At 40.5% G+C, this 18,044-nt stretch overlaps 2 protein-coding genes across 5 annotated transcripts in view; both read right to left on the bottom strand.

Annotated features, from left to right (window-relative positions):
* The window catches only part of LOC123963212 (Down syndrome cell adhesion molecule-like protein 1 homolog), a 52,415-nt gene extending 50,198 nt beyond the window's left edge, over nucleotides 1–2,217 (bottom strand). For 2 of the 3 annotated variants that reach the window (XM_046039876.1, XM_046039877.1), the window contains exon 1: nucleotides 1,980–2,101. In XM_046039876.1, the coding sequence (XP_045895832.1) occupies nucleotides 1,980–2,022 (43 nt within the window). In that variant the 5' untranslated portion in view covers nucleotides 2,023–2,101. Of the gene's footprint in view, nucleotides 1–1,979 lie in introns of all 3 variants that reach the window. The other variant, XM_046039878.1, reaches the window with a different exon arrangement.
* Nucleotides 2,218–7,705: 5,488 nt separating this feature from the next.
* scn4bb (sodium channel, voltage-gated, type IV, beta b) lies at nucleotides 7,706–16,621 on the bottom strand. 2 transcript variants are annotated; one of them, XM_046039585.1, is made up of 6 exons: nucleotides 16,298–16,621; nucleotides 15,746–16,024; nucleotides 9,933–10,096; nucleotides 9,628–9,841; nucleotides 9,111–9,240; nucleotides 7,706–8,894 (listed from the first exon to the last, which is right to left on the bottom strand). In XM_046039585.1, the coding sequence occupies exons 2-6, from the start codon at nucleotides 15,828–15,830 to the stop codon at nucleotides 8,798–8,800; spliced, it is 690 nt and encodes a 229-aa protein (XP_045895541.1). In that variant the 5' UTR covers nucleotides 15,831–16,024; nucleotides 16,298–16,621; the 3' UTR covers nucleotides 7,706–8,797. The 2 variants fall into 2 exon arrangements, with proteins under 2 accessions (XP_045895541.1, XP_045895540.1); XM_046039584.1 differs by having other exon boundaries at nucleotides 15,746–16,036.
* Between the last annotated feature and the right edge of the window lie 1,423 nt (nucleotides 16,622–18,044).

An 18,044-nucleotide genomic window follows, 5' to 3' on the forward strand; every position in this document is an offset into this window, starting at 1 on the left:
TAATCCTCATTTAATCGGGTACAGGCCTAATATTTGAAATTACTGGGGGAAAAAATTATAGTCGTTGTCCTCTAATTGGTTAATTGTTCTTACCCTTCAAGCTTTTTCTGTTAATGACCCTACACCCCGATCGCCTCCTAAACTGTGCATGTCTAATTTAGCAAAAAATAAATGTTTTTGAGAAACAAAATTATATAGCCTATATATTTTTAAACTCTTATAAAGAAATAAACGTGTGAATTTCCAGTACAGCTCCTGCACAAATGACATCGAGTGCCCAGCATTTAACAACAAAACCAAGAGGGGTGTCCCAGTCACTTCCCCTCCTCCACGCGCCCGCCAACACACACACACACACACACACAGAGAGAGAGAGAGTGCGCTGGCACCCGCGCGATCTCGTCCACGGGGTCCAGGTGCGCTATTAGTGAGGAACATGACCGGGCAAGTCTATAATCTGCACCCACGCCCCTGGAGTTTCTCTTTTGGTGAAATAAATTCGTGCATATTAATATGATTCCGCAGAACCAGAGAGGCTCTCAAATCACGTCCTTCAAACTGAATAATTGATCACCAGCAAATATTTGAGAAATGTAGTGAGTGAATTTAAGAGAGTTGAGGAAAACACAACACGGTCAACAAACACAGGCAGTTTATGGCTCACAGCTATAATTAATATTCGCTGATAATAAAAAAAAAAAGCAGCCTAAATCCAATGCCAAAACTTGAAACGGCAAACGGACCTTATTGGCCTATTTGGATCAACTCATTTGCATCGAGAACAGCCATATTCCTTCTTCCAGCCAATTCACATCCAAGACTTTTTGATTGGTAAATTTACACCTTCTCAGGACCTGTGCTAACAAGGACAAAACAATATGTAAACATGGCTCAAAATAGGCAGGCAACACAAAGGCCTTGAAAATGCTGTCATGTGGATATAGTGTTGAACTTCTGTTATTTTCGACGCAGATTTGTTCGGGATTATTATAATGCACTGTAATAGCAGAAGATCAACTTTGCAATAGGGTCAGGGATTTGCTGCATATACCGAACAAGAAAGAAAAAAAATGAATAAATTTAACCAAAAGACCGCCTTTTAGATTCATAAAAAACGACTGAACAAAAGAACACATTTGTAGAGAACTAATGAATTAAATGAGGAGGAAAAATCTGAATGCACTAATTATGGCCTTAATATGGGTGTAGATCCATTAAACTAATAAGGCCGTTATGTGGGGGAAAAAGGCCTTTTATTTATCATCCAATTTAAAATGGCAAAAATTTGTCACCACACAGAAACATAATTAAAAACTCTAAAAAGCTCATGCTAAAAAATAAGAGTATATCTGTGGAATGGAGCGCTTGTGCCTAATATTGTCCATCAAAACAGCTGCAATTAGCAAAGGCTACACAATGAGAGCACCAATGTATCAAAAACCACAAGCATTCCCCTCAAAACTTTACAGGCATGCCACATTTTGAGTGAATTTGTTGTAAAACTGGAAATCAATTGATATAATTGCAGGCCGATGCATGTTTCCATTTCTCTCTCACCCTCCCTCTGTATTTGCACCTCATTCTCCCTATTCAGCCATTTTACATATTCATAACTGGAGTTGGTAATGCGAAAACAATCCGTGCTATCAGCACCATCTGAGGCACCGTGGGCCATTGCATAAAACCCACTAAACCATCAGGTGAAAAAATTACTTTACACCTTTACTTTCACAATATTTCTACCTGTGTGAAATATTGCTCCAGCCGTTTCATACATTTTAATTGAAAGAACAATTTTCAATCAATTCCCCATCACAAGGCACCCGAGGATACATCAAAGCACAAGCCCCACACACCATTTACAGCGAATTAATTAAGGTTTTGATTAATTATCACTTTTGATTCAACTTAAAAACAGTAAGACTTCAGCACTCACTGTTCAGGATGTGAAATATTTCAAGCATTTCTTTTTCTCTTACCTTCTTGGAGAGAGTACAACAGGAGTAAAGTTACAAGCCACATGCCATAAATAGCAGGTATATTTTTCAGGAATATTTGGCAATCCTGGCAAGTGTGAGGCGCGGTATTTTGGCCAGGCGGGTCTCCGTGCTGGACTGGCGACTGTGCTCCCCGGAGGTCTCTCCAGCCCTGCTGCCCCGCTAAGTATGGAGGGGAAATGAGAGGCGCCTCAGCCCCGCCCATGTCCCCTCCTCTCCTTCCAAGACTACTGTGCATACAAATCCATCCTCCCTACACTAATCAAACACCGCAGACCGATGGGTCATAGCAAAAGCGAGGGTTGAAGTGTGATGAGCAGTGAATTTTAGTCCAGTCTGTGTCCAAATTGTTTGTGTGAGCGGTGGAGCAGCGCAGACAGATCTGTTGGCACCTTGGAGAGCGCACCCACCTGTGCGCCCCTGATGACCGGTTCTCTTTGCGCAATATGGATCTACAAAAGCCGCTCAGGCTGTTGCGGAGACACTAAATGTATTAATGTCTTTCCCTCTGAGTTTGGGCATTAATCACAGGGACGTGGAGCTACACCACAGACTAATGGCTGTTTTTCTTTGTCTTTCTGAGCCATGAAACGTGCGTAGACATTTGCGCACAGAAATGCAATGCAGATAGAGAGGAGGAAATAGAGTAGCGGGGTTTGGGGCATGACACTTCCACACTGCAGGTAAAAAAAAACACAGCAGGTGTATCAAACCAATTACAAAATGGTTTCAGTGAATCCTTAAAGGATAGTGAGCAACTTTACACACTGATATTTTCCTCTTTCACCCTTCTTTCTGTTGAGCTTGATGTAAAAAGCTCCCCTGCATAAGCATAAATTACGACGGTAAGTTGCTGGACACTCCCAGTTCATAGTATATTTAAAGTCGCTGGAGATGCCAATGGCGGATCTGATCCTCTGATGCAACACACAACCTCAAGGCATAGACCACGTAGGGTAGGGTAGGCCACGTGTAATAGGCTACAGCATACAAACTATTTAAAATTAATTTTAATTATCATCTTATATCAACCTAATAATTTATTTATTCATAAGCCAAAAATGTTCCGAATCCTTTGTCAGTAGACGTTTTCCCATCCAGCCCACGTTTAGGGACACCTGAACATGTGGCTCTGCTGTCTGCAGAGGCCGCTGCGATCAGATCTGACCGCAGCATCAAGCCTCTGACTCCACATGCAGGTCACTGCTGACATCTGCTGGTTACACTCAGACATGCACATGGGCCCATGTCTGCACATTTCTGCGCACTGATGCACTGATTGAGTATTAGGCCTATGACCTTGGTAGATGTAGATGTGATTATGTTTGTGGCACGTTGTTGTAGGCTATAATTTAACAGAACAACTTTGCTGTAGCACAGTGTCTCTGTGAATTAACTGCACTGATAATAAAAAACAATTACGAAATAAAAATGTGAGGATTTCCCTTTTTTAGCAATTTCATAGGTTTTATACTATATGATGCTGTCAATGTTTCATTGAAAGTATAAAGAGAGCATCTATAGAGTAAAGTATTAAAAGAGGTTTCCTATATGTGATGAACATAACAGGCAGTTTGATACATATTTGATTGATGCAACATTCTTACAGGATTAAACAATTTAAGACCCAAAATGTACAGGATTTTATTGCATATGGATTTCTGCAAAATCCCTTTATTTTTGCATGTATGAATGCAACATATTTTATTTGATAATATGTGTTTTGCCAATGGGTGAACATAAAAAGTCCAACTAATAATATGACACCAGACTCCACCCTCTGAAAGGGAAGAAGTCCATGGAAAGAAAATTAAAGCAAGATTTTCATAAAGCCTGAGCATGGATGTTGTCAGTCAATGATCATTTATTGACAAAGTGGAGGATTAATCACAACACCTTTCCTCTGTGTTGTTTTAGTGATTTTTGCACTTCCAGAAAGTTGGGGAACTTGTGAGAGAACAATCTTTAAAAAATGGTCAAAATTGATGCAGCGGAGGCAGAGATATCCTGAATTTTAGTCCCCAGTACAAGTCAAGCTCCAAAAACACTGGATCCTACACTTCCCATTATGCCACTTGATAGTGTCTTTCATCAGACCTTTCCTGCATGCAAATGTACACATCTGTCAAGCTATATACAGTTTGTAATGCAGGCTTTCCACTAAAATTTTGTACTCCTTAGGCCCAAGTTATGATGACCCTGATGACATCATCAAGGGGGGAGAAATAGACTGTCCTTTTAGAGTGGGCATTTCTCAGCAGGAACAGGCATTTGCTCATGTTTACCTGTGTAGTCATCTGTTTCCCAACAGGAGACGATGCCATCAAAGATCAAGTTGGGTTCATGTACTACAAACAGCACAACAGGACGGATTTTATTCAAAACTTTATTAGATTTCATGTTTCTGTAATAAAGAGATCAACAGCTGTAATGCACGGATGAGGGGTTAAAAATGGAGACATCATTTGAGGGCGAGCCAGAGCATTATAGCTGTATATTTGTGTGCAGAGCAGCGGTGGAGTATGACGTGGTGAGTCTACACACTCTGCAGGGTCTGACTGAGTACAGGGCTCCAGTCCGCTCCTCCCTGGATGTCACCCATTCCCTCCTGCATCCTATGTCATCACAACTCCCTCATCCAGGACACTGTTCTATTGCTCACTGAACTCTCACAGTAACTCAGAGGTGCAGTTTGACAAACTGTCAGAGTATTCACTTCTGTTGTGATTTGCATAGAGTTGCTTGTCATCATAAGGCCCTCACTGACACACTCACCCATAGGCTTTGTGTTTTCAATTCATTGATTCAGTGAGACGGTAATTCAGACAAATCACAGTCACAAGTCTAATTACAACTGACAGAGATTAGCCTTGTGCATTTAGAGAAAAAAAAAGCTATTCAACTGGTAAATTAAAATATTGCAATTAAATTATTTGAGTATATGGTGTGTGTTCATGTTTCCAAAGTCACAGCAACAGCCCAAATGTTAAGACTAGATTTCTTGACAACAAAATTCATAGTCCTGTTAGAGGGTGGATTTTCACTTTTTAACGCAAACAAGAATATGGTAAACACACACATGACAAATGCATATTACTTTTAATAATAATAATATTTCTCACACCTTGTGTACCTGCAATATCTTTCTCAAAGGTCCCATGATGTGGGACAATGAAGTCATCACAGCAATTTTGTCTTTCTGTCAGTCATCAAGTATTATTTTTTTCATAACCAATAGCCCATTGGTTTGTACTTCCAGGAATAGTTCGAATATGTTGGGACATACCTTTATTCTCTTACATGCCCAGAGTTAGATGAGAACGTTGAAATCTCTCATTTCTGCATCTTAAGTTTGGAGCTGGAGCCAGAAGACAGTTAGCATGGCTTAGCAAAAAGACTGGTCGCACGGGAAAAAGCTAACGTAGCTCTGTCCAAAAATAAAAGAATCTGCCTACCAACACCTTTAAATCTACGAATTAACACATATATCTCATTTATTTAAGTCCTGGGGTGCTTTTGTCACTCTGCAGTTGCCAGGCAATTAGTGGAGACTCCGGGATGTCACTACTTCCAGACAAGAACCAGTCTGATCCTTAACCCTTCTGTAAAACCACAAGATGTTGTTTTTACACTCAAACAAACAAGATATAACATGATAATTAGTGAGCGTTAGAGGTGCTGCTATAGGAGTTTGTTTCCTTTGGACAGAACCGGGCTAACTGTTTCCCCAGTCGTTATGCTAAGCTAAGCTAACCGACTGCTGTCTGCATCTTCATATTTACCAGACGCCAGAGTGGTAACGAACTTGTCATCTAACTCTCGGCTAATGAGTGTATGTCAAACCATTGCTTAAAGATTGATCCCTCTCCATCTGATGCTGTTTCAACAGGAAATTGAGCAACCTACAATATCATTTCATGGAACCTTGGAGAATTTTAATTAGCACCCGACTTTTTCCTCATGTGTGCTGTTTGGTTTAGGCCTATTCTTCTCTTACTTGGATGATCAATGTGACACACCAACACTGGTTTGGATTATATATACACAAAAATATACATCTTGCCCAACACACCCCTTTTTATAATATTGCTTCAAGTCAGTGACTAAAGACTGGAATCACTTTTATGTGGAGGCACATTATTATTAACTTAACAGTGAGTTTCAGAAACCAACAGAAATTCACACCTTACTGTACAGTATGCTTATTCAACACCTGTTGTGACTGGGGAGATATGTTTATATCTGACCAGACACGGTGTTCACCCACACACCTGCCCTACTCTCCAGAGGTATTTTCTTTTTAAAATCAGACATTCAGTGTGTTGAATGTACAACAGATACATATTGTAAATGCAGGTGAAACGTTATTGCACTGTTGGATACACATACATTCATCTCTTAATATGATTATCAGTAGGAATCATCCGTTTGGCACACACAGTGGGCTACACTGACAGCATCTTATTTCCTGCTTGAACAGGATACCCCCCCCCCCCCCCCCCCCAATTCCTGATCTCTGAGACCTGATCACATGATCTTTTAAACTATGAATTTATGGGTAATTTACCATATACATGGGCAGGGCAACTGCAGTGTAGCTAGTAAAGATTATTTATTGCAAAGACTGACGGAATGAACGTTTGTCAGTGTTCAGGAAAAACGAGCCATATCCATGAAGAGGCACATACTAAGCAAAAGGGATATGTTGAGTCTGATCCGGGCACACAGTATCCAGGGCCACATCACTAAAGAGTGCTTAGCCTTAGCCAGGGTTTGCACAATGAAATTAGCATAGCATAAAATGGGATTTACAGTTAACCTCAGATCTGATCATCTGACGCTACCAGTGTTCGTATATTGACACGTTTTTTTCAAAAAGGTATCTATTGCAGTTCAAGCATTGTGTCTAAAATCTGCCCCATGTTGCACATGCTTAAAATGCATCGGTTATTTGTCTTAAAAGCAGCATCATCAGATGGTCATTCATTTTCTAGGGGGTGGGGATTGTTTCTGGGGATTGTCTATCATTTAAGTTAAGAAGATTGTTCTACTATTACTGTTTGCTGAGTTTTATAAATTGTTTTGCAATATGTAGTTGTCATCACTGACAGAGGAGCATAGAAGCACTAACAGGCACCTGTGTTTTATATCAAGCAAAGAGAAGGTACAGGATGGAGAGCTGGGCTGAATCCTACAATATTCTGTCAATACTGCTAATACTACTTAAATCACCCATTGTTTTATTACAGTTGTTTTAATACATCAAAATACTCTGGTTGTTTTGTGGACAGTAGTCACAAGTTGATCAGTAGATTTGTTAGATAGAACTGTTGTATTGAAATAGGACAATACAGTAATTTCAAAATCAAAATTTTGATTTAGTTGGCCATATTATCAAAGGGCTATTGTGAATGTGGTGTTAGTTAAAGAGGAATTCAGCCCAGCTATAAATACATTGCATTATTCCCTGTCTCAAGCATTTAAAGAGAAAAATGTTTGTTTTTGTTTTGACTTCAGATGAAAAACAGTCAAAGTTTAAATTTTTATGTGCTCAGGCTGTGGCCACATGCAATTATTGATATATCATTGCTACAAAGGACTTGCAGCGTGCAAAGTGCACGACTGTGCAAAATGATATACAACTGCTTTACACATTTTTGTGAATAACCCCCCCACACACACATAATTTAATAACATGTACACATAAATCCACACAAACATCCACATACTTTAATAAAATGTGCACATTTAGTTGTAATGAGTACAAAAAGATACCATCTGCCAGAGACACTTAGCTTACTGATAAGCATACTCTCCCTTATCTTATAATCACTGCAGAATCCCTGTGAATTGCTAGCTATAAGCAGCACCTGTGTCTACACAGAATTTTAAATTGGGTCTTTCTTAAAATTAATTACTGTACCTTCTTGGTGCTCCACTGTGTATTTAAAGTAATTTCTATTGGTCAAAGTACAAAACACAAAACCAGTGTGTTGAAGGAGAGGTTGCCAATCAATATGTTTACTTGCTTGGTAAGTATGTATCAGGTGATGACATTTCCAGTGGGAATGATTAAAATGACCAAATATTCATGAATAAACTCATCCCACTTGCATGTTTTTATTATACAGTGCGGAAACAGTGCGGAATCAATCAGATGAAATAAGCCTGCCAGAGCAGTGTGTTTTCTTCCACTGTCTATGATTCATTTTCAGCCCCACAGTATAACCAGAGACAACTTGGGAACAATGTTTTCCATAGAGACAAATGTGCCACATTTCATTGAGTAAAAGTGCACACTAACTTTCTTGTCAAATAATTAATTATTACCAGACAGAGTTAATGGTTCCCTTCAACTTGTTATTCAAAACACACCCAAAAAAACAAAGACACATTTAATGTGTTTTCTGGTCATGTGGGCAAAAGAGGTAGATATATGGGAGACCAAATAACCATAAATAAGCCAAGCTGAAGTGTTTCTGGTAGTGGCAATTACATCTTAGTATATGTAAGTAGTAGTAGATGTAAATTATTAAAATGCGTTTTAAATAATCATGTGTGAACTCATGATTTGCACATTCTTTCGTTGTATATCATATGCACAGTTAGTTTTCCGTGCACATAAGCATTGTGTGCATATGTATATATTCCCTTTTGAGGCCACAGCGAGGCAGAGATTTCAGGATCCCAACTTGAACATAATTAATTTGCATGTGTGCAAACACATGTGCATATCCAAATATATGCAAAGAAGGTATATAAATATGAGTATTCATATGGTTTTATATACATGCTCTTTCTCATTTCTTTTTTGGTGTTGGTTTTGAATCAGCTTTGGATCCTGAGAGGCCATTATCTGTGTTGTCGATCCCTGATGAAGTTACAAGGCACTCCTTACTGCAGTGGGGTTGGAGGAAAAAAAGAATACAAAGTTAGAACCGCATATACAAAGTAACTCAAAGATACATTTTGAGCTTGCTTCATTTAAAATCTACAGCATGCACAGTATCTGAGCTATCAGAACATTCTGCCAAGCACCAACAATGTACTCTGATGAAACAGTATGAAATGGTTGCATTGCTGATAAATAACCAGGTGGTTCTGAAAACTTACTTTTTCTCCTCAAGCTTCGCGAGAACAAACAGAGTGAAGTTCTTGAGCAACATGAAGCCCATTATCAATGCTATGGCTCCACCCACAGCTGAGGCTATGATGGTGGCCAGCGTGTTGTCCACCACCCTCACTGCAGACGTTAACAAAAGACCAGAGGAATGATGATGGGAAAAATCTACATAAAACTGTTCAAGACGAGTTTCCAGGAAATGAACAATGATAATATCCTGGCTGCCTTTTGTGCTGTAAACATGCCTTCTAATTCAAGACAAGTTGGTACCTCCACAGGATATTAGAGCTATAGTGTGGCCCCTGCTGCAACTATCTGCTTTATGCCTGACACACTAAAACATAGATATAAAATATACAACTAATGATGGGGAGCTCATCAGAACCATTATTTTTGCCTGTTTGTCCAAAGTTTCCACCAACAGTTTTAAGAAATTATGATGTTGTTCCAATTTTGATGACTTATTATGTCTAAAGACCCGATTTGTATTATGAAAATAAAACTCACACTCGTCCACCACAATGAGGGTGAAGATGGCACTGTGGTTCTTCCCCTTTTCTTTGGGGTTGCGTCCAAAACAAGTGTACTGGCCTCCATCCTCGAAGGTGATATTCCACAGCACGATGGAGATGTTGTTGTTCTTCCCGACAAACTCCACCCGCTCACGATATATACTCACATGTGGCACCACATCCTCTGATGGTATCACTGACTCACACACCTGATCGGACCAACAAGCTGTCAATTATCCAAAGCTACCACTTTACCAAAACCTGAAAAATTAATGTTTGTTTCAAACAGAAGGTCTCTACCTTCTGCATGGTGCCGTTGTCATTGAATTGCCAGTTGAAGTAGAGGTTCTTGATGCCGATACAGCTGAGGTATGAGCAAGGCAAAGTGACTGTGCTGCCATTCACTGCCTCCAGGAAGGGAATCTTCCCTACAGACATCTCAAGGGCCTGAGCAGACCACATACCTGAGGAGGAAGGAGAACAGAAAACACAACAAAATAAGACTACAAAGTCTGCTTTAAAGCAATAGTTTGGGAAATATGCTTATTCATTTTTTGATGAGAGTTTAATGAAAAGATCGATACCACTCTCACATTTGTCCATTAAATATACGCCAGCAGTTAGCTAGGCTTAGCATAAAGACAGGAAAGAGCTAGCCAGGTCCACCAACCAGAATCTCTAAAACTCACTAATTAACACTTCTACCTAAAAAACAAAAATTATGAGTTGTGGTTTTATGGGGGGGGGGTATGTGGCAGACGATTTCTTGGCCAAGTCTTGTCTTTAAAACCAGCAAAGACCAGTCCAGCTGTTTACCCTTGTTTCCAGTCTTAATGTGAAGCTATGCTAATCAGCTGCTAGCTTTAGCTGTGTAACAGACCTGCAGGTATCAGTCTTCTTTAACTCTCAGTAAGAAAGCAAGTAAGCATATCCCCAAATGTCAAACTGATCTTTTAAATTCAGTATCCAGATTCTAGATTACCAATTCATAATTTATCTCACCGACATGGAATCCATCATTTCTGCTCATCCATGCTTTCATGCTATCAGCAAATAGATACAAGTGGCATGATAGAATAAATCCTGTAATCTCAATATTGAAGTTTTGTGTTGTAAAGTCTCCCACTCCATTCTTCTCACTCGCCTCTCCAAACTCATTGGCCTCACTGGTACTGTGTATTCCTGGTTTCAGTCCTATCTCACCAACAGGCAAAAATACATCACCCTTAAGGGCATCTTCTCTGAATTGGCGCCTGTCTCACATGGCGTGCCTCAAGGATCGGTGATTGGCCCGCTACTGTTCAATATCTGTATGCTACCTCTTGGGATCATCTGGAAACATGGACTCCTCTTCCACTGCTACGCTGATTACACCTAGCTCTACATCAGTACTAAGTCATCTACTCCCCTTCCACCAGTGCCGCTTATTAACTGCCTGAAGGACATCAAGAACTGGATGGACAGTAACCTCCTCAAACTCAATAAAGACAAAACAGAACTCATGGTGTTATCCCCACAGTCACTTCTCAAAAAGGTTGGTGACATCACACTGGACATGGATGGCTGCTCAATCTCTGCATCCCCTCAAGTATGCAACCTGGGCGTCATCATGGACTCCACTCTCTCGTTCCAACAGCACATCAAAAACACTGCTAAAACTGCCCTTTACCATCTTAAAAACATCTCCAAACTCCGACAGTGGCTTTCCAACTCTGTAGCTGAGACCCTCATCCACTCCTTCATCACCCCCCGTCTTGACTATTGTAACGGTATCCTGTTCGGTCTGCCCAGCAAGGCTACTGACAAGACTCCAGTATGTCCAGAACTCTGCGGCTAGGATGCTCACCCATACAAAACTTGGACTTCACATCACTCCCATCCTGAAGAAGCTCCACTGGCTGCCAGTTAAGTCCCGGATCAAATATAAAATCCTCCTACTGATGTACAAATCTCTCCATGGACTTGCACCTCAGTACCTCACAGATCTACTCCATCCATACACTCCCTGTGGTCCTCTGACAAGGACCTGCTTGCTGTCCCTAATTCCAGGCTCCGGACATTTGGTGACACAGCTTTCTGTGTCAGTGTACCATCACTCTAGAACAAGCTTCCTCTTGCCATCCGCTCTCCCTCCTCTATAATAACCTTTAAAACCCAGCTTAAAACATACCTCTTCACTGAGGCCTTTGGCCTAGGCCAAACTAAGTCTACTGTCCACTTTCACTCTGAGTTATTTTAAACTGTCAACCATTTCAGTTGTTTGGTCATTGATGAGAATGAGATGCTTAGGTGAGGAGGTGTAAATTTGAACAATGAGAATCAGTAAAAGTCAAAGGACCATGACAGTAAATCTCTCATACACACCAAAACACTGGAATACAAGACTTAAAACTTAATGTCTAGTTCTGTGCTTTTACTAAGGCACGGTAAATGTTATGCATAATTTAATTAAATCAACTGAATATTCAAATCTTTTACACAATTTTGAGACATATAAAGTTAAAATATATAGATTTTGAATAAGTTAAATTTTTATTATTTAAAAACATAACATACATACGTGTAACATGACACCACAAAGTCCTTGCTGTGTCATTACTGTAAATAAGAGACGATGAAATCTGCTGTGACCCTTGTGGAAGCTGTAACTATACACCAGGGACCATACTCAGACAGCATCAGGAGGTTGCTGTGATTAAATCTTCCACCAATCAAAGGAGATGGGTCAGGAAAACTGGCACATCTTTTTTGTTGTTCGTCTTTTCCTTGTCCCTCATCAATTCTATACTTAGCAGGTATCCCACCATCTCATTCAGCTGCTCAGTTTTGTTATCAGGCAGGTGTCAAGGTCACAGGTAGCAAAGAGTTACAGTATATAACTTAAGGAGGTCAGGGACAGTCTGTACTGTAGGTCTGTTTTCTCTATCTTTCACGCCATTAAAGCACCTCGTGCTTTTTGCTTCCATCTAGTGTGTGAGGCATAAACTACATGCTCACAAGGTGCTGTACACAGATGCAGAGGTTATAGAGGGAAAACATAACACTGACACAAACACAAATATGATCAATGGTTGCAGCTGCAACATTTTCTACAGTGTTTCTAACAATCCTTTGATTCTGCCCTCTGTTTCATGCACACTGTGTTACACTTTGCTCATAACATGGTCAAGGTCAACATCTGACAAGCACCACTGCAGCAAATAGGAATAATGTTGCTAAGAACTGCAGCTATGGTTTAACATGCCGAAGGAGGGCATACTGTCTGTGGGAATGTTATTGATTCATTCTCATCTCACTCTTGCTATCTCGCAAACTCACTCTCGCCAATCTTTTCCTCAGCTGATCCAATGCAGCACAGTGAGCTTGCAAAAACAGTAATAGAAACAGCAACGAGAGAGCAACAGCATCACCCCTCCTGTCTCTTTCCTCATGCATATTTTTTTGTGTACCACTTTTTAAATAAGCCTTTACAATATATACTGTATGTAATATTCCACTTTCATTATGTCTGTCTTCCACCCTGTGTCCCTCTGTGTGTCCTTAAAATCTTTGTTTTCCATAAGATTACCCTGTTTCTGTCATTGCAGTTACTGAAGCTGCTGACAAGAGACCAAGAACAAAACATGATAGAGTATCTATATTCTTCTTTCAAGAACCTTGATCTCCCTGTGTTTTGTCTCTGACACCATTCATATATTACTCTCCCTTAAGTAGCCTACTGCCCATTGTCTAATGAATTTCTTTCAGTTTAAGTTTGTTTTGCAAGGTAAAGTTTTGGAGCTTCAGAAAAAAGTAGAACAGTGATGCTCCAGTTTCCAGCCTTTATGTGTCAACTTTAGAACATAATCTGTAAACGATGCATCAGGCGCTAATAATTTTTTGAAATCAACACATGCCTTATGTAAACAGATAATGTTGATATGGAAAACTGATCTGACAAGCACCATAATGATACATAATGAGCAGAACATTTAGCAGACAAAAATAACTTGTCAGTGTTCTCTGTTCGATAAACTATGTTATTGTGACACTGTTTCTGAATGACTCATACCTACTTTGGCATTTCTGTACTGCAATTTCTTGTTACGTGATGTTTACACCAATACAGATATATCTGTAAAACCACCAAAAATTTGCGGTCCTATGGACGGCCAGTCAACGCTTTGAACATGAACGGCCGATGATGGAAGCCAAAATGCAGAGACACACGATCACGTACAGCACTGTCACAATTGCTCAATTCCAAGATTAGTGCACTGTCACTATCTTACCCTTTTCCATATCAAGCTTTAATACTTCAGTGCATTTGAGCCTGACCTCCAATAGTTGTAAATGTTCACATAAACTAACCAGTCTGTTCATTGCTTAACAAATGTAATGTACAATGAGGTACCTTATTAACCATCTCACAGTGCCTTGCACAATGGAGAACAAATATGATGGTATATCCACAATATAATGATGCTGCTTAGATGCTTCGCAACTGCTTCTTTCAGCATCTTTTTCTCTGCTACTTGACCACCTCCATCTGCTGATGAAGTTTACCATGCAGTTTTTGTTGTCAAAATGTTTCTTGTTCATTCTAAATAAAAACAACATATGCGAGCAAGAACCAGTTATTCTTGTTGAATCATTCCCCATGTGTCATGTGTGTAAATGCATCACAATGTTAAGACAAGAATGTTTTATTATCAGGGAGAGAACATTTTATTGTATGGAGCATGATTAATTTGATCCACTTTACTAGACTGGGAATGTCTGAAGGTAGTTTTAGAGCCTACAGGTCCAACACATAATATCACAGACCATAGTCTCATGGAGGATTAACCTTTTAATATGTGTTTTACTGGACTATTGCTGCACTGATGCTCCACACCCATAAGTAGGAAAATTACACTTACAGTATATACTGTAAGTAATGAATGTGGGAACAATGTATGAAAAAGAATGTAGGAACAATGTATGAAAAGGGTATTAGACATACATATGTTAACAGATGTATTTTACTCAGGCTGATAGTTAATTGTCAGATAATGGCTAATACAGGCTAAATGCAGTATGGGAAACTTCTCTGCCAGCATACACAATATATATTAGTGTCATGACTGAAATTGGATTCTAATGGGATGCTTTTTGTGCATTTCTTCAAAGAGGTTAAGGAAAGTCTTTATTGAGAATGTTTGGTTGGATATCTACTATTCACACCTGAAACTCCATATCCAAAACACAAACCCCACACGGTAAGAGGCTATCACCACCGTCAGTCTCAGATCTGTTTGTGAATTTACTTGAGACAACAACGTCAGAAATGGATACCTACTGTTCTCTTACTGTGCAGTCACTGCAAAAGTACTCAAAATCTTAATTCTGGAGTTTATGACTCAAATAGAAACAAAACAGATGGTTTACTGGACACTGGTTCAAGTGGCGCTGCTGCTTTGTTACTGCAGATAAAAATCTTGTCCAGCACAATATGCTGTGAATGGCAAGGCCTCGTCTATCCTCGCCTATCGCCTGACACAGCTTTTTCATCTCTAGGGCCACTTTATTCTGCTGACATTTCCTTTTGCGAGCATACAATTCCAAGCCAAACCAATATGGATCACAGATACCACCAAACTGTTTGCAACAACATTCTTAACTCTATCAGCCAAAGACTTCATTTCAAACTAACAAATCTTTATGAAACCTTCATAGTCTTATCCTGTCTGTGTTTCTGGGCAAAACCAGCAGCACATTGTGCTCATGAAATGAAACATGCAACATCCAAAAAAACCTACTCATCACAAGAAAAGTAGTGCTGTCACCAAAGCAAAAGCCTTCTGCAAAACCGTGTACCAACACATGCAATAAATACAATTGCAGCTAACACCTACATAGGTCAAAGGTAGATGAAGGTCATTGTCAGATTTGGAAAAGCCTCGGCATCATATAGTATCTGCATATCAACACAAATACACACTGATACTGGCACAAGCTTTTGGTGTTCAATAAGGAGTAAGAAAAATCACCCAAATGTGAAGTTATCAAAAGAGAGAGATGCACATCAACTGTGGCATAACGACCATGGAGCAAATAAAGGGTGGTGATGTAAAGTGAGAGATAGACATTACCAAGCAGCATAGAGAATATCAGGCCGACGGCTGTGTACGGAGGGCCCAGCTTTGGGGGTTCAACCCCAACCCACTGGACCTCCATGGCAGCCAGGTGTGCTCCAAAACCACTACTGCTGCAGGATCCAGCCCGGGCTCTAGATGGCTAGTAAAATATCCTTTGGCACAACCTGGCCTCTCTAGTATACTGGATTCAATCTGGAACCTGCTGTCTGCGTGTCTGGACCCCAAACGAGGCACTGGGTATAGTGAGACTGTCCGTCAGCCCCAACAGCACTCCTGTGGAAGAGACTGTAGGTTAGGCAGAGGGCAGAGGAGGAGGTGGGGATAGAGAAACAGAGGGAAAAGGAAAAAGTTAATCAACTGAAATCTTAAATCTTGAAATTGATTCACTATGAAAACGCAGACTGTACAGTTACAAGTTACAGATACAGTGGGTGTTTGCATGTTTCCTATTTGCATGTGTCTACATATACACACTGCATCTCTTTGCCTGAATGCATAAAAACCTGAAAACATGATTTGACGAAGTACAGTTCAAGTTTTGCCTACCTGCTCCTGCGGCCGGTGTTCCCTCAGAGGCCGGCAGGCTGCACTGCACAGCTGAGTCAGTGTGTACAGGACAGCGGTGGAGCAGCAAACACTCACTGCGCACAGTCAGGGTTCACTCAAGGAGAATCCGCCAGCTAGCACTTTCACTGCAGAGACGGCCACATTGCAGCGGCATCCAGGGTGAGAGAAAATTAGAGAGGAGAGGGGGAGACAAATGGAAAGACAGAAACGTAGAGAGACGGTCGAATAGGAGGAAAAGCCGCTGTTCTCATTCCTCCTCAGTAGAGCCACACTAAAGCTGACTCTTCTCCCAGCCCGTCCCTCTGGCTATCTCACAACTTTTCCCTGTCCTCTATGTTGGCTGCATGCCACCTCTCTCCCTCCCCTTTTCTCTCTGGCACCCCTCCCTCACCTGCCCCCACATCCCCTCTTAGGCTCCTTCCCTCCTCCATCACCCCCATTCACTCCTCCCCTCCTCCCCATCTCCTGACTCGGGGCGTGTATGCAGACTCAGGCACTTTTGTCAGAGTGTTTGTGAAGATCAGAGAAAAGTTCTGCAGTGCAGGTTAAGGAGGAGGTGGTGTAATGCAGCCCCAGGGCCTGGCCAGACACACAGTCCCATATCAAAATGCTCCATTCATAAATAGACAGGTTCTTTCACTGATAACGTCACATTTAAGGTATCAAAACTCTGCATCACAGACTTACAAGTGGGAGGGGAAAACAGTACAAGAGTCATCCTGTTCTACACAATTTAAAATGATTTTTTAACTGCAATGTGACTTTACACGTGTTTCCCTTTACCTTTTATTTTCTACATCCTCTCGCTCTGCACTTGTCCTTCCCCAGATTGACAGAGTTGACTCTCCTTTCCTCTTTTCCTGAACAGCAGCAACCTGCTGGGACTCATATTCCCTTGGCTCAGGATAATGAATATCCACAGCCACCAGTGATGTGTGTATGTGTGTTGTGTCACATTTATTGCCCAGAAGGTTAAGCTATCTTGTATATCATGAGGCATTCATTACTCTCATGTGATCAGTGTGATGCAGCTGCAAGTGCATTATGATATAAAGGTGTTTGCAGTCATTTTTCACAACAGGACAGCTCCATCAGCTAACAACAGCTGACCAACATCATGAGTCTGCAGGACATTTTAGAGGAAGTGCTTAGTGCAGAGTTTGCAGATTTGATTGGTCTATTTTAGATCAGGCTAGCATTGTATTCATACACTTACAACTGTATGTCTTTCAAACATCATCCATCATTATTATTCATTGGAAAAAAGCGCTTGGTAAGAGGTTACAGTTTCATTGTTAGAACTAGCAATGATGCAACTGAGATCATGTGACAGAGCGAGACATCTGAACAAAGGTACAGTTACACAGGCAGAGGACAAGGGACGACTACAGATCCATGGATGTAGCCTCCTGGTTGTTTTTTTATGCTTACAGAATTTTCTTTTACAGGAGAAGAAAAGGTAAAGTTTGCAACTCAGAATCGACAGATTAAACTTCAGTTACGAGAACAGATAATAAGCGTGTACTGTACTGTACTTACTTTGCAAGTACTTAACACTGTGATCTATTATTCATGGAGCAGGTTATTGTGTGCATATGCAGACTCTATAGGATGGCAACTTTTTTATTAGTTTGTGAAAGGTTTACGATACCTATAATGTGTCTATGTGTAATTATGTTAAATATATCTAATACAGATGTCAGCTGTTGCAGTCTTGCATTCAATA

This window comes from Micropterus dolomieu, linkage group LG23, assembly GCF_021292245.1.
Source record: "Micropterus dolomieu isolate WLL.071019.BEF.003 ecotype Adirondacks linkage group LG23, ASM2129224v1, whole genome shotgun sequence".
Taxonomy (NCBI): Eukaryota; Metazoa; Chordata; class Actinopteri; order Centrarchiformes; family Centrarchidae; genus Micropterus; species Micropterus dolomieu.

Coding starts and splice junctions, on each gene's coding strand:
- scn4bb (XM_046039585.1), bottom strand. CDS start 15,830: ATGGAGGTCCAGTGGGTTGGGGTTGAACCCCCAAAGCTGGGCCCTCCG. Junction 9,241..9,627: donor CCTCATTGTGGTGGACGAGT/GTGAGTTTTATT, acceptor TAACGTCTGCAG/TGAGGGTGGTGGACAACACG. Junction 8,895..9,110: donor GCGAAGCTTGAGGAGAAAAA/GTAAGTTTTCAG, acceptor ACCCCACTGCAG/TAAGGAGTGCCTTGTAACTT.